Source organism: Gallus gallus (genome assembly GCF_016699485.2).
Source record: "Gallus gallus isolate bGalGal1 chromosome 37 unlocalized genomic scaffold, bGalGal1.mat.broiler.GRCg7b 37_unloc4, whole genome shotgun sequence".
NCBI classification, from domain to species: domain Eukaryota; kingdom Metazoa; phylum Chordata; class Aves; order Galliformes; family Phasianidae; genus Gallus; species Gallus gallus.
The window spans coordinates 90,496-105,718 of record NW_024095970.1 but is presented as its reverse complement, the minus strand read 5'-3'; the positions used below and the strand labels follow the sequence as shown (position 1 = coordinate 105,718).

The window sequence follows — 15,223 nt, the reverse complement described above, 5'->3', positions numbered from 1 at the left end:
TCTTTGGACGCCAGCTCTGGTGCTTGTGGAGGGAGAAAGAATTGTGGGAGGGCATCAGAACATCTCACGATGCTTTCCTTGATGCCAAAGGAAATCCAGCGTCTCGCTTGGCTCGGCTGTCTGAGCTTTTCTGCTGAAGGGGAAGACCAAAAATGAAGTCAGCTTCAAATTGGTGTGGCAGCTCAGAGCTCTCAGAGGATACCAGGGATCGTTGGAGGCCCTTTCCAAGTGGAATACTGCGTCCTATAAAGAATCACAGAATCATTGAATCGTAGAAATGCGTAGAATCGTAGAATAACCACAGTGACCATCAAGTTTCACCTCCCACCCCCCTCCCCGCTATGTGCAGTACTTGCCAGCCACTAGACCAAAATGCCCCGTGCCACATCCAGCCTGGCCTTGAATGCCTCCAGGGATGCAGCATCCACAGCCTCCTTGGGCCATTCCCCCTCCTGCTTAGATGCTCCCTTTAAGTACTGGAAGGCCACCAGGAGGTCTCCATGGAGCCTTCTCTTCGCCAAGCTAAACGATCCCAGTTCCCTCCACCTTTCCTCATACGAGAGGTGCTCCAGCCCTCTGACCATCTTAGTGGCCCTCCTCTGGACCCACTCCAAAAACTTCCCGTCTTGCGGAGAAGAGAGAATAAAGGTAAGACGGACTCCAAGAAGGACAAGAGCAAAAGCAGAGAAGAACAGGCACAGGTAAGAAAGAAGAGCAGAAGAGGAGGAGAAGAAAAAATGAGGATGAAGGTAAGAAAAACAAGCGGGCAGGGAGAAGAGCTGAAGAAGGGATGAGTGGGTGCAGGTAAGACCGAACAGCAGAAGTGGAGAGGAGCTGAAGAGGAGAAGTATGAAAAGTAGAGCAAAAGTACAGGAGGTGGAAAGAGAGGAAAGAGGCAAGAGAGAAGAGAGGAAGAGCAGAGAAAGAACAGAGCAGTAGAGAAGAGCAGACAGTGCTGTGAAAAGAAGAACAGTGCCAGAGAGCAGGTGAAGAATAAAGGAAGAACAGAAGAGGAGTGTAGATGAAGAAGAGGTGTGAGGGCACAAGGAAGAAAGATCAGAAGAGAAGAGGAGTGCAGTAAGAAGAAGGAGGAGAGAAGATAACGGGAAAAATAACAGCAGAAGGGTGCAGATGCGGAAGATGAGAGATGACAGCGGCAGAGCAGGACAGGGCAGAGCTCCGACAGCGGGGATTCGGTCTGGGGCAGGAGCAGCAAACCCTGCCCGACTGTGGCAGAGCTGTTCTGATGGGCAGCTCCCAATTAGGAGCTTCTTGGCTCGTTAATTACCCGCGGCAGCGGTGGGAGGGAAGAGGCGGCGTGCCGGGTGATGGCACCTGTCTGTCACACTGCGGGGAAGTGCTGACAGCCCTTGAAAATGTCACCAGGAGCTGAAGGGTCCTGTCCTGAGCATCCGAAGTGAGGACACGGCGTCGGAAACGGCTCTAATAGGAAACGCTCCAAACCGCGAGGGTGTGAAGGAGGACCGGCCGGGGGGGTGAGGAGGTGGGGGGGGGAGAGGGGGTGTCCGTCCCCTGCAGGAGCCGAGCTGCAGCCGCCTCCGTGCTCCGGACCGCTAGAGGGATTCCTATCAACCGTGCAGGCATTTGGAGAGACGCAACGGCTGAAAAGCAGATAAATGAGCAGTTCTGTGCAATGCTACGTGGCGTTCAGCCTCAGAAAGGTCTGCAACCAACTCACCTCTCAACCCGAGGGCGCGCTGTGCGCTCCCTCTGGCTTTGTCAGCGCTGCGCACAGCTCAGCTCACACTTCACGCTTTTCTCGTGCTCCCGAACAAGGAGTGACAGCAGCCAAGAAGTCAGAGCTGTCTCAGCCTCAAAAGGAGCTCTCTCTGCATGGGATGGGCAAAGCGCAGAGCCTGCCCTCGTCCCCCAGGAGGAGCACTGCTCGGTGTGGGGGGATTTATGTCCTAAGCGAAATCGTTCTTGGCATCACTTAACCAGAGGAGCTGCTTGCGTTTTGCTGTAGAGTTCAGCTTTTATCACATGGTTGTTCAAATCAACTTTGCTCTCTGGATATAAACCACAGATAAAAATGTGACCAACCAACCCATAAGCGCTGAGGCCAGCTTCTGGCGCACCTTGTACCAACCCTTCCCCAAAGGCAGTGAACATGCTGCAGTCTAAGCAGCAGCCCGAGCACTCATGGTATCGCTGTGAGATCTCACTCTGGGAAGCATCCTCACGTCCCCATTTAACCACATGCAGCAGAACAGCTCTATTTTGGCCTCAGCTAACAACAGTTCCTTTCTGGTAGGGAAAGTTCTGCTGCCACCACGCACAATTTCTACTCAAAGCATTACAGGAAGGCAACGCTGTTTGTAACTAAGTAAAAAACAAAACAAAACAAAACAAAAAACAACAAAACACTCCAAGAAAAGCAGAAAGACTGAGTGTGATCCAAGTGCTCGTTTCCCTTTGGAGGGCTGGAGTCATTGCACAACCCCTTTTTGACATTTGAAACACCACTGTCTCAATATGTGTGCAGCGTTGGTGTTTACTCATACTTTCCGCCTCGGGGACGCACGTATTCTGTGAGCGTTTGCTGGGGGCTGATTGCCACTTACCAAAAAGGGCTGTCAAAATTAACATCATGGGAGTTTCAGGAGAGAAAAAAAACAAAGCTTTTCCTCAGCATTTGAGTCAAGCTGAGGGCGATTACTGCTCAGTTCTGCATTCTCAGTATCTACTTGTTCCTAATACATTGATGGAGTGCTTCCCCACTGCTCCGTAAATTAAATTAACCCACGCTGATGAGCTGAGCAGCTCCCATGTCAGCAAAGTCAGGAAATCATGCAGGACTCCAAGCAGCCTCATCTACTCCCAGTGCTGTACCAGGAGCCCCATCACTGGGAGGGCACAGCAAACCCGTATGCCCAGGCAGGTGAGATTTACCCCTGGCACCCCCAGAACTCAGCATCACACTTCTTCACAGCTTCATTTCCTCATTGATTTATCACTATTTTCACTTTTCTTTTTCTTCCCTGCCACAGAAATTCCCATGATTATTTCCAACTCATTTCCAGGCTGATGGCTGCTGGTCCTGAAGAACCGCAGAATCACTAAGGTTGGAAAGACTGCTAAGATCATCACACCCAACCCCAGCCTACCCCACCATGCTCACTAACCATGTCCATCACTGTCACATCTCCATGTTTCTTGAGCATCTCCAGGGACAGTGATTCCCCCACCTCCCTGGGCAGCCTGTGCCAGTGCCTTGGATGGAAGGCCCTTGGACGGTAGGTGAAAACCTATCAGTTAAAGGTTTTCCTTATGCAAGACCGCATCAAAAACAAAATAGATTCAGAGAGGAGTAGACAGTCCCATGGTTTGTGATTCTGTTTGAAAGAGGTATGAGTGATATTATGAATTACCTGTCTGCAGTTCCTCCAGGTGGGAAGGCTCTGCTGGAGCTTTAGCTTCACCTGGCGCCTTCTCTTCTCCATCTCCCCACTCACCAGGTGACCAAGATGCTGGCTGTCGTGGTGGTCCTCTTCGCCCTTCTGTGGCTGCCATACCGCACACTGGTGTGGTGAACTCCTTCGTGGACCCCCCCGTACCTCAACATTTGGTTCCTCCTCTTCTGCCAGATGTGCATCTACCTGAACAGTGCCATCAACCCCATCATCTACAGCCTGATGTCGCAGAGATTCAGATCTGCCTTCAGGAAACTCTGCAGGTGCGGATGGAAGAGCACGGAGGTGCCCACACCACGCAGCGTCCCGGTGCTCTATAGCAGAGCAAAGGATGGCTCTCAGGGCAGCTCCGAGCAGGGCACCCACCAGGATGACCTGAACGGTCCCCCTGCACCTGTGAGAAGCAGGGCTGCCATGCACACACCGGGACCCTGACACAACGCAGGCAGCAGGAGCTGTGCGGCTGTGTGCACCACGCTGGGAAAGTGCCAACAGAAATTGCTTGGGCATTGCAACAAGCTTAAGTTAATACCTCTCCAGGGCATTTAACAGAACAGATTCTTGGAGGCAAAATAATTTGCTTTTCCTTAATGCTAATTTATTCTTGCGTGTTGAAGCGTTAGGCGCAGGTCAATGTTCAGCATCTCTAAAGAATCTGTAGTTAAATATAGCAGTGCAACGCCATTCTGTGTTATGTGCAAGTGCAGCTGCTTGTTGAGTCAGGCCAGAGCATGGGAAGGAAATGCAGGAAGAGAAGGGCAGTCAAGGAAAACCTGTTGCCAGAGCAGATTTCCTAGAGGGTGAGCTTCCCCTACCCAACTAGGAGGCTTCTGACATGAGCTGCTCCTCCAGGGGTCTGTTGGGAGTTAGCAGGACAATGTGGCACTTTGTCCTCTCATTCCATGGAAGAGATGAATGCACTCCTCTGGTGTGTTATTTCCTTCCACCAACACCAAAGGGACCTACTCTGCCTCTCCGATGGAGACTCGTGCATTACACGTGGCTGAAGCTGGGTGTCATGAACCTCACCCCGTGCTTCTGTGCCATTGCCGTGCCAACCAGCCCAAGGACACTTGCCCCAGGCTCACAAGCGACTCTCTGGACTGGGAGTAAAATGTAAGAGATCACACAGGAGGCAGATGGCCAAGGCTCCTGCCAAGCAAAACAAGAGGCAGCCACCAGTAACCCTGAAGTGACCGCACACCATTCTTTGAGCAGCCAGTTCAGCACTCAGCATCCACCACTGCTTCACAACAAACCAGAGCGTTAATCAGAACTTTACCTCTGCTTAGGAAAAGGTCTGTGTGACATTTCAGAGCGGACACAATCTTAAAAAAACCTTTTTTGTGTCTATGGGAAATAACTGCCCTGGGCAAAGAGACCTCATTCCATGCAGGGAAGGGTTCAGGGTCTATTTTGTTTCCGTGTGGCGTGGCTTTGCGTGTGTGATTATTATATTGTGAATTAGTAAATCATCTATTCGGGCTCAAAAGAACCATAGGATGAGGAAAGAGAGCACTGGTTTTGCTGGTATTGAGGAAACAGTGTTTGTGTGGAAATGGAGGTTTCATATCACATAATTTTGGTTTAATTTCTGAATACTGGATCTCGAGGAGCAAAGTTCCTCATTATTCGAAAGGAAGCTCTGCACAGAAATTTCAGAGTTCCTTCGTGAAGAGAAGGGAAATCCCTTTGCTGCAGTGCAAGAAGAGCACGACCCTTAAAGGAACGAGAAGTGAGCAATTTGCTGCTAACGGTCTTCTCTATCGCAGTGATGTCCTTCTCACCCTTAGTGCTGGAAATTGCTTGCAAGAACCGTGTGCTCAGAGAGGAGAAGCGGGCTGGGGATGTGTGCTCTGTGCAGAGCAGCAGAAAGGCAGCCCTGTCCTGCAGCCACACGGGGTGAGAATTCAGTGCCTGAGCTGCAGAGCCCTCCTGTGAGCTGAGGTTGGGGCACTGCTCGGCAATGGGGCGCAGCCCAGCAATGAAACATCTCTGCAAACTCATTTCTGTCTCCCCGTCACATTTCCAGGCTCTGAAATTTTTGTTTGGCAGATTTGAGGTGCAAGTAAAACTCACTTCTCTTTTCCCCCTTCTGCCCTTATCTGCCCAGGTACGGCGTGACTCTTTGCTATTTCTCTAGAAGTAATTGGCAGATAAATTCTCCAGATACCACGAGACCTCTAGTAAATGCACCATTCTGCAGATGAGAGCTCCTGATCCTTCTCCCTGCACATATGCTGACATGCTGGGACAGTCTGAGAGTGTTTTAGGTGGAACAGTGTTCCATGTTTTAGGTGAAGAACAGCATTCAACTTGCCAAGGAGATGCTGGTGGAGAGAATGGGTAGCTGAACACTGCCGGGACATAAATCATCAGTAGGAAGGAATGACCAGAAATACCTGCTGATGCTGAAGGCTCCAACTGATGGCTCCCAGGGGAGCTTTGGCTGGATGGAGGCTGAAGCCTCACCCCGGCCCTCCTCATACAGGGCTGAAGGCCAGGAGGAGATGCTCCTGCTCCCTGCATAGACGGATGGCGGAGTACGACTGTGCTGTCCCCGGGCTGGACAGGTCACTCTCAAAGGACAGCAGGGCTCAGATTGCACCTTTCACCTCCCACCAGTGCTGCCCTTTGGCACAGGATCAGTGCCTCTGTCCCTATTCTCATGTCGAGCTGGGAGCGGTGCAAGGGACATGTACCCAAAAGCAGCAGCCCCTGAGGCAAAGCCCCAAGCACTGTTCCTTCACCCTGGGGAAGGGGCACGCTCATCTTTTCTCCATTACTAATATTTTTGAAGCAATACACCATCGCTCCAGCAGGAGACCCACCTCCCTGATGCCTCCACACATAGCCAAAGATCTGCTCCATTCAAGCCTGAGCATTGATGAGGTGCAAAGGGCTCTGGTTACCCTGCTCGCCCCCTCCCTGTCTCCCCATGGCTGGGTGAATGAGTTGCTGCTGGCTCCTCTGATATCAGAAGTAGAGAGCCCAGGGGAGAGCAAAGTCCTCATTCCACCAAACTCATCTCCTAAGTCCTTACCAGATATTATCCTTAAAGAGCATCTCATCATGACACCCCATGCACCCCACAGAAGCAGCTGGGAAACCGCTATTGCCTGCAGAGGCTGAGCCTGTGTCACATCAGCCCCTCTGCACAGCCCAGCCTTGCTCGTGAGACACTCCAGAAATAGAAAAGGGATTGAAGGTTTCAGCTATTCTGCATTCCTCCGGCCCCGGTGGCTCTGCCTGGCAGTGGGCACACTCCCATCCTTCTCCTAAAGCACTCTTGCCCTCACTAGCCATTTCCCTGTCCCCATATCTGGCTTCCCATTACTTTGTCCGTTCACTATGAAATTTTAGGGCCTAATATGGATGTAAGAGGCCATGACTTCAGCATTTGCTGAGCAAGCAGCTTTGCACCAGCAGGGCAGATTGCTGACAGGCGTTGGCATCCATCCAGCACTGGGCTTATGGGGCTGATGCTGCACAGGGTCCTGGGGCACTCCTGCGATTGCCTCCTCTCTGTCATCCTTCACAGTGCAACACTGCTCCTTTCCCCCATTTGTGTCCTGACCACATCCACAAGCCTTTAAGTCGGTGCAGAGGAACTGAGGGCGGCAGGTTAGCAAGAATTACCCCTCTCCAAGCACAGAGGCATGGTGCTGGGGGAGCAGGCACCAGTGCATGGTCCAAAGAAATCTGGCAGCAGCCCCACAGGAAGGAACTTCTTCACACACCTGTCTGAAACATACCGATGGAGCTCTGCTTGTTGCATGAACACAGCCCAGGTGGCTTGGTGCTGAGCACACCTGCCAGAGCATCGCTGTCTTCAGGATCCACGCTTTAACAGCTTCACAACAGCCGCTCTCAGCCATTCTCCACCCCCCACGTCTGTGCTTGAGACTCTGCCAACCAGTTTCTGGTTGCTGATGTTCTGTTTTCTTCCCACGCTGGCCTGGGCCCACTCAGCACCTCCACGCACTCTGTGCTTTGTGCAGAGGCCACCTGCAGCACCTGAGTTCCCAGAGAGCCCAGATCCCTGCAGGCACTGACAGTGTGCACCCATCCCAGGTTGGAGCCTGGCTCACCTCCTCCTCCACGTCTGGGGCTCTGACGGATCAGCCTGCCCCTCCGAGCTGAGCCATCCTCTAGCCAAAACACAGCCAACAGCTTATTTATCAGACAAGGTCTGAATTAGCACGTGCTGTCATCCATGCAAGGCACTCGCAAAGATAAACATGGATACAGTGAGCAGGCTGTAATTATTGCACGTCTCCAGCAAACGACCGACAAAACTCCAGACAGCAGTACATTCAATTCCTCCACCGCTTGCAAAATCTTTGATGAAATCCTCTCCGGCTTTCTTCTGAACTTTTGCGGTGCTTGGAGAGCTCCTTGTTACCGTGGCAAGGGGCTTTGAAAAGGCTTTCCCGGCTAAAGCTCCGTCTTCCTCATCTGCCCTACGGAGGAGAACGAGAAGGCGTTCAGTGCTTTGCACAGGGGCTGCGTCTCCTGTCCTCCAGCGCTGCCCGGCTCATTTGCGGCTGCCTCCATTGGGAACAACTGCTCTGCCCGGGTGCAGGGGGGAGGGCCAGAGAGCGAGGCTGGGCGCTCGGAGCCTTTCCTGATCTAACGAGCTCCCTCTTCAGCACGTCTGTTTCTCAGCAGGTATCAGCAGGTAACCGCAATCGTAACAGCCATAGAGCTGGAGGGGACCTTTAAAGGCCATCTCGTCCAACAGCCCCGCAACAAAGAGGGACACCGCAGCTCCAGCAGGCTGTCCAGGGCCTGGTCCAGCCTGGCCCTCTAAGGCTCCCCGTGCTCCAACCCCGCATTTCCTGCCGAGCCCTGCCGTAAGGAACTCCTGGCACCCACGGAAAAGCCTCCGAGTCACCCCCCGACAGCAAAACCCCACGGCCGCACGTATCCCAGTAGCCAAGAGCACTCTCGGCACCATCCCGCGCAACTCCAGGCTCCGCACACCAACACCCGCAGTCAGACCCGACGCTGACATCCTTGTCCCGACGCCTCTTCGGCTCCGGCAGCTCAGGGCTGTCACCGCTGCCCTGGGCACTTTGGCCCACGCCCACCGCCCCGCAGCCAACAACCCTTTCCCGATCCCCACCCGGACCCTCTCCTTCGCTTCACGACCGCAACGGCAGCGCGAACGGATCGCAAACCGCGCCGCAGCCGCCAAAGCACTCCGCGACCTCTGCGGTACGGACCGCCTTTCCCCACACACACAGCGACACCGCCAAACGACGCGCAGCTCACACACACACAGGGAATGCCGCAGCGCAGCGCCATGGCGGGGCCACAACGGCAGCCGCGGCCTCACGGCCCCGTCCGGCACAGCTCAGCACAGCAAGGAACAGCAAAGAACAGAACAGAACGGCCCGGCCCGGCCCGGCCGCCCCGCAGCGGCCCCAGCACCAGGCCGCGCCTCGAGGCACAGCGCCGTCCCGCCCGACCCCTCGCGGACCCCTCGCGGACCCCCGCGCGCCCCGGCCCGAACCCGCAGCGCCCGCAGCGCCCGCAGCGCCCGCAGCGCCCGCAGCGCCCGGCAACGCCAACGGCAACGCCGACGCCGACGCGGACGGAGCCCAACGGACGCTCACGGCTCTCCGCCTCACCGCGCTCACCGCACGCCGCTCTCCGCCTCACCGCAGCCCGGCGCCGCCCGGATGCAGGCCCTCAGCCGGAAGCGGCCCCGGCCCGGCCCCACGCATGCGCGCTCCTCCCGAGCGGCGCTCGCACCGCTTCCCGCTGTGCTCGGCGCCCCCCGGGCCGGAGCGAGGCTGCGCGGCGGCCATTGGCTGCGGGCGGCTCCTCCCCGCGCCTCGGGCAGCTCGGGCAGCTCGGGGCCGTGCGGGGACGGCCGTGCGGGGACGGCGAGCCCCGGGCCCCGCGCCGCCCGTGTGCGGGCCGTGCGATCGCCGCTAACGGCCGGCCCCGCTCGGTGCGTTGCAGCCGGGAGCGCCTGGCACCGCGCTGACCGTCCGCCCGTGGAGCCGGCAGCGGAGGACGAGCGGCGGCACGACGAGGACCGGACGACGACGACGACGACGACGACGACGACGAGGACGAGCGGAGCCTGCGGACGGCCCTCAAGAAGCTGCGGCTGGACGCGGCGCGGTGAGTGGCGCGGAGCGGTGCGCGGCTGTCGGTACGCGCTCGCGTCCCCTTCTTGGGAGCCTTTCCTCGTTTCCCCTTCTTGGGAGCCTTTAACGGCGTTGGGCGGAAAGGCGCCCTGCTCTGAGCAGCGCTTCCGAAGGGCCGTCCCTTCAGTGCCGGTGCCGGTGCCGGGCAGACGCGGCAGCGCAGCGCAGCGCAGCGCTTCGGCGCTCCTTTCGTGCCGTCTCCCGGCCAACCTCCGCAGCGGCAGCACGAAGCCGCGGGGCGATCTGCCCAAAGCGGCGGCTCCGCGCACTGCTGCGGTGCGGTCACCCCGCGGGGCACCGAGCGGCTCCTTCCCGCGCTGCCCTGCCGTGCCTGCAGGCCCCGAGCGTTGCTGTTCTCCGCCTCAGGGGCTCCCGAGCTCATGCAGCCTGCCGTGCTGCTACGGGGCACTCCCGGGCGCAGTGGCGAGCTTTGGCACCGCTCGTTCGTGCTGCCTCAGGAACGGATCCTGCTGCTCAGCAACACCTCTTTGGCGAAAAAATACCCGCTGAGAGAGGAGCGAGGAATCACGCTTACGAAACACTTGGCTTTTATTGGGTCGCCCACCACAGGCTGGGTGCAGCTCCGCCTCAGTCCCGCTGACGTTCCTTTCACGTGTCCTTGGCTTGCAAACAGGCGGCACGAGGACGAGGAGGAGCAGCAGCAGCAGCAGCAGGACGACGACGAGGACGAGGACGACGACGACGACGACGAGGACGAGGAGGAGCGCAGCCTGCGGACGGCCCTCCAGGAGCTGCGGGTGGACGCGGCGCGGTGAGTGGCGCGGAGCGGTGCGCGGCTGTCGGTACCGCGCTCAGCAGAGACGGAGCGCTCTGACAGATCTCTGGCGGGTCCCGTTTCTCACCGCTGAGTGCAGAGGAGCTCAGGGCTGCACACGCAATTGTCGCAGCCCATCACCTGAAGCTGCGGGGCCGAATCGGGATGCTGACGCCGTGCGCTGAGGCACCGCTGTAACGCGGCCCTCTCTCCTTTACCTCCTCCTCCCCCCTTCATTGCTGCTGTGAACTACCTGGATATTCAGTGCGATGCTGCCAGTAGCTCTGATAGCCAGCTTCTGCACTGCAGCTCGGTTTGGAGTGGCAGTGGCCAAGACAAAGCACCTCCAGTAAAGCCCAGTCCCTTAAACACGGAAGAACTGCGGGGAAGTACCTTTACAGCAGCAGTGTTTGCGTGCCTCTCTCTTCTGGGAGAGCCCCGCTTCCTTAAGGCTCTTCCGCTGCTCCTGTCAGGGACTGCACACCAACAGCCGTCTCAGTCTTGGAAGCAAAAAGAAAAGAGCAACACCCACGTTAGGTGCCATGAGCCACGCCACAGAGCTGCGTGAGCAACGGCACAGGTCCCGTATTTACCTACCTGTTCACCTGTTCTGACCCTGCAGGTGTGAGAGGACTGCAGGAGGACCGGCCGGTCTCTCACGGCACGGACGTTCCGGGTCTCCTGTCCTGTATCCTCCCACGTTTACGCACTGCGGCACAAAACACAAAACCCGGTCACACACACCAAAGACTCACGTCCGTTCCAGTGTTTGTGCTACAGCAGAACACGGCACAGAGGACAGACACAGTCCTCACTTTGAGGCCAGCCATGGCAGAAGAGCCACAGCTGAACCTCTGCTGAACCACCGCTGCGGGGCCTGTGGGGAAGTCACGGGAGAACTGCCTCGCTCTGCCCTCATCGTCTCACTCTGACTCACACAACAGCCAAACCTCACTTTTCCTTTCCTTATCCACGCTTCACAGATCCATCTGTGAAACAGCCCTGTGCAGCCCTCCCGCATCCCGTTCTGTGGAGGCTCACGCTTATGTCAGTGACGTGACTGTGGAAGACCTGGCAGGGTACCTGGAACACCATCTGCATATACCAAAGAAAATGTCTGCCATGGCAGAAATGATGTATTCATAACCAAACAGCAAAAACAGTCACAGTCCTAAGCGTTATCAGAAATTTAAATGGCTCGTTTGTGCCATATTTGTAATGTTCTGTTTCATGTACAGTTTAGTTTTGTAATTAAGAGAAAAACTGTACATAGTTGCATAGACTCCTGTGGCTGAAATGATGTATACTTAACTGAAAGCCATATTCAGTCACATAGTAATACAGTTTATTTTTGTAACTCGAATAAAAACTGTATATAGTCTCATAGATTGGCAGAATGGTTTGTTTCAGAAGGGGCCTCTGAGATCACCTCGTTCCAACCCCCTGCTGCAGGTAGGGACACCTCCCTCGAGACCAGGCTGCTCACAGCCCCATCCAGCCTGGCCTTGAAGGCCTCCAGGGAGGGGACAGTCACAAACTCGCTGGGGAACCTGTCCAGGAATCTCTTCCCAGTCGCTGCTCTCAACCTACACTCTCCCACTTCAAAGCCGTTTCCCCTCGTCCAGTCGCTACCTGCCCTTGTAACAAGTTCCCCCCAGCTCTCCTGTAGGTGGGCTGTGAGCTGCCAGGGGGTCCTGGGGGGCACACAGCCATCCCAACATGAGGCCCCGTGGAGCCCCACAGCGAGCAGGGATGTCCCCGTCTGCTCTGCGCACAAAGGACCCGCAGGCGCCCGATGCAGCAGGGCCACCGCGCCGATCCCACCCGCCCATGTTCCTGGGGCTGCCACGGGGATGATCTCATTCTTGTGCTGCTGACAGCCCCAGGAGCCCTCCTTGGGGCACCCCAGGAGCCCTCAGCCCCTGCCACCCCGCTCCAAGGTCCTGCTGCTGGAAGGGATTGGGGGGCCGCAGGGAGATACGGGAGCCCCTCGGTGGGCTCTGCTCCCAGCATCCTCCTCCCCTCCGAGGGACAATCTTACAGATGAAACCTGGCTTTACAAGGAAAAAATAGTCATTGGTCAGCTATGAAATAATTAATGAATAATTCCCCCAGAACTTTGAAGTGTGAAGTGGCGCAATGTGGGGCTCCAGCAGGGAAAAGGGGGACAAAATGCCCCACAGAACTCTCCTTACTGCCAACACTCCCCGGAGCACAGCAAGTGCCTGAAGTCCTGCCCAAAGCAAAGCCTTTCTCCTGCTCAAGACTTGCCCAGAAAAGCCAGAGCGCAGCCCCAAGAGAAGGACATACCTGAGTTATTGTGGGGGCTTCCTCCAGGCAAGCTGCAGCACCCACTGCAAGCAACAGGCAGCATCACCTCAGCCTGCTCGTCCTCCTCCTTGGGTCTGTGCTGCTCCATGGCTTCAGGAGCCCACGGTGCGTGGCAGCATCTCACCGGGGTCTGCACACCGGGGACACAGTGACAGAGATGCGGAGGAAGGGACAGCTGACGGGGAACTCCTGCGTCCTCCTGGAGCAGGGTGCAGCTGGGATGTTGAGCTCTGAGGCTGCTCCTCACGTAGCCGCCTTGGCAAGTAGCATCTCCTGCCCCGTAGTCCATGTCTTCCCAAATCTGCGAGCTGGGATGCTCCGCTCGGGGGACTTCAAAGCCCAGCACAGAGCGTTGGCTGTGCCATCACGACGTTCGCCCCAGCATCCATCACCCTTGCGGCGGAGACATCAAACGCATCTCCAAATAGCTCCCCAGGCGCAGGCACCATGCCAGCTCAGCTGCTCTCCTCTCCCGGCCCACCCTGGGATGGCAGGCAGGCAGGCACACACCGCAGCCCCACGGAAGGAGCCCTCACTGCAGCGGCCACAGCCATGGGGCAGCCCCACATCCACTGGGGCACACTGCTAAGCGGGGCTGCAGTCCTCACACTGCTCCGTGCCGTTACCCGGTCCCCACGGACAGCAGGTGACCCGGCATATGCTGGCAGCACGCTGTCCCCAGCAGGGGACGTGGGCTGACGTGGTGGCAGGGAACAGCACTGAGCACGGTGGGGATTTCTGCCGCCACCAGGAGACACTGCGCTCTGTCACGGGAGAACTGCCTCGCTCTGCCCTCATCCTTCCACTCTGACTCACACAACAGCCAAACCTCAGCTTGTTTCTCCTTATCCACGCTTAACAGACCCCTCTGTGAAACAGCCTCGTGGACTTCTCCCACATCCTATTCTGAGGAGGCTCCCACCTATGTCGATGATGTGACTGTTGAAGACCTCACAGGATACCTGGAACACCACTTGTATATTCCAAAGAAAACGTCTGCCATGGCAGCCTCACAGTAAGGAACTTCTTTGCTCCTTGGAGCCCCTTCCCGCCGCTGCCGCTGCTTTCGGGGTTTCCGCTGCGCTCCCAGCACGGCGCCGGCCCCTGCCGGCCTCTGATTGGTCAGCGGCATTTCCATCCCGCCCCCGGTGGCCTCTGAGTGGTCAGCGGCAGGTCCATCCCGTTCCGTCCGGCATCTCATTGGTCAGCGGCAGCTCCGTCTCGACCTCGCTGGCCCCTCAATGGTCAGCGGCAGCTCCGTCCCGCCCCCGGTGGCATCTCCCCGGATGCGGGCAGCACCGAGACGGAAGCGCGGCATGACGGGAGCGGTGCTGAGGACAGCGGCGCCGGAGGTGTGCGGGAGAACGGCTCCATGCCGGGGAGAGGAACCGAGCGCGGCCCGAATCCCCGCGCCGTCCCCTCCGCTCCCGTCCGCACCCCTCCCCTCCGCTCGGCCGTGGGATGCGGGGATTTGGGACGGCTGAAGGACTCGGGGCCCCCACCGCCGCAGCGCTGCTGCCCGCATCCGGGCCGGGCCCCCCCGAGCCTCCAGCGCTGCTCCCGGTGCCCCCCGGGGCTGAGGTGGTCTGTGGGTGTAGGGGCAGTGGGGGAGATGTGGTGGGGATGTGGGAGCTGAGGGGGCTGTAGGGTAATGTGGGGCCGTGGGGGGCTGTAGGGGTGGCTCTTGGGGGCTGTGGGGGGTTACAGGAGGTATGGAGCAGTAGGTAGGTGTGAGTGGAATATAGGGGAATGTGGGGCATTAATTGGTCTTGCTAATTCTTGACGGAGAAGGTGTGTTTAGCTGCCAAAGTCGGTGGTTTGATAGCATGTTCTGAAGCATGTTCTGAATGGTTTGGGGCCCTTCCCCTTTTACTCACGTCCTAAGGCAGTGAAGGACTTCCCTCACTCCGTAGGAACGGTTCCTGTGCAAGGGCATGGCCGTCTGCCTGTAAGAGATACTGAAGGGGATGGCTGTGTGACTGCCGTGATGGAGTTGGCTTTTGAATGTCAATTGCACCCCGTTAACGTGCAGCTCTTTCTGACCCAGGCAGGAGCCGGGCAGCGGTACTGCAGCTCGTCTGGCAGCTTTGCAGCTGAGTTGGGAAGTAGAAGATGTGGCTGTGAAAGAAGAAGTCAGTTGCTGGGACGTCCCCCTGTTCTTCCCCTAGCTGTCCCCTTGCCTCAGCCTGGATTCCCCTTGCATTCCAGTAGGATTCCCTTCCATCCTCCTGGTTGTCCCTTGCTTTCCCCAAGGTTGCTCTTTCCTTTCCCATGACAGCCCACCCATCATTCTCTCAAAGCCCCAATATCCACCCCAGTGTTTCCCAAGCAAGACCCCTAGAGACGCCCTGTAGCCCCCAAAAGAGCACCATACACCCTCTAGGACCTCCTCAGACCCGGTACACCTCCCCCGTAGCTGGCCCATACGCACACGGAGCCCCACAGTCCCCAGCATCACCCCATGTAACCCACTGGCCTCCTTCAAGACCCCCGTCTTTCCTCTATTTCCTCCTTCAGAC

At 57.3% G+C, this 15,223-nt stretch overlaps 1 protein-coding gene and 1 long non-coding RNA gene across 8 annotated transcripts; one reads left to right on the top strand and one right to left on the bottom strand.

Annotated features, from left to right (window-relative positions):
• Positions 1-9,022: 9,022 nt before the first annotated feature.
• On the top strand, positions 9,023-11,759 carry LOC121108786. 6 transcript variants are annotated; one of them, XM_046906067.1, is made up of 4 exons: positions 9,023-9,572; positions 10,233-10,370; positions 10,996-11,061; positions 11,357-11,759. In XM_046906067.1, the coding sequence occupies exons 1-4, from the start codon at positions 9,122-9,124 to the stop codon at positions 11,431-11,433; spliced, it is 732 nt and encodes a 243-aa protein (XP_046762023.1). In that variant the 5' UTR covers positions 9,023-9,121; the 3' UTR covers positions 11,434-11,759. The 6 variants fall into 6 exon arrangements, 5 of the variants coding, with proteins under 5 accessions (XP_046762023.1, XP_046762025.1, XP_046762022.1 ...); XR_006932578.1 differs by having other exon boundaries at positions 10,233-11,061; XM_046906069.1 differs by lacking the exon at positions 10,233-10,370.
• LOC124416997 lies at positions 10,130-13,792 on the bottom strand. Of its 2 annotated transcripts, none has more exons than XR_006932582.1 (4): positions 13,627-13,792; positions 10,971-11,082; positions 10,767-10,873; positions 10,130-10,520 (listed from the first exon to the last, which is right to left on the bottom strand). It is a non-coding gene; the product is annotated as an uncharacterized LOC124416997 (long non-coding RNA). The 2 variants fall into 2 exon arrangements; XR_006932581.1 differs by lacking the exon at positions 13,627-13,792 and adding an exon at positions 12,684-13,221.
• Positions 13,793-15,223: the final 1,431 nt, after the last annotated feature.

What these genes read in the sequence shown, in the direction of transcription:
- LOC121108786 (XM_046906066.1), top strand. Translation starts at nt 9,122, where the DNA reads ATGCAGGCCCTCAGCCGGAAGCGGCCCCGGCCCGGCCCCACGCATGCG. An exon ending in CTGCGGCTGGACGCGGCGCG is followed by an intron (nt 9,573 to 10,232) that starts GTGAGTGGCGCG and finishes GCTTGCAAACAG; the next exon opens with GCGGCACGAGGACGAGGAGG. An exon ending in CTGCGGGTGGACGCGGCGCG is followed by an intron (nt 10,371 to 10,995) that starts GTGAGTGGCGCG and finishes CTGACCCTGCAG; the next exon opens with GTGTGAGAGGACTGCAGGAG.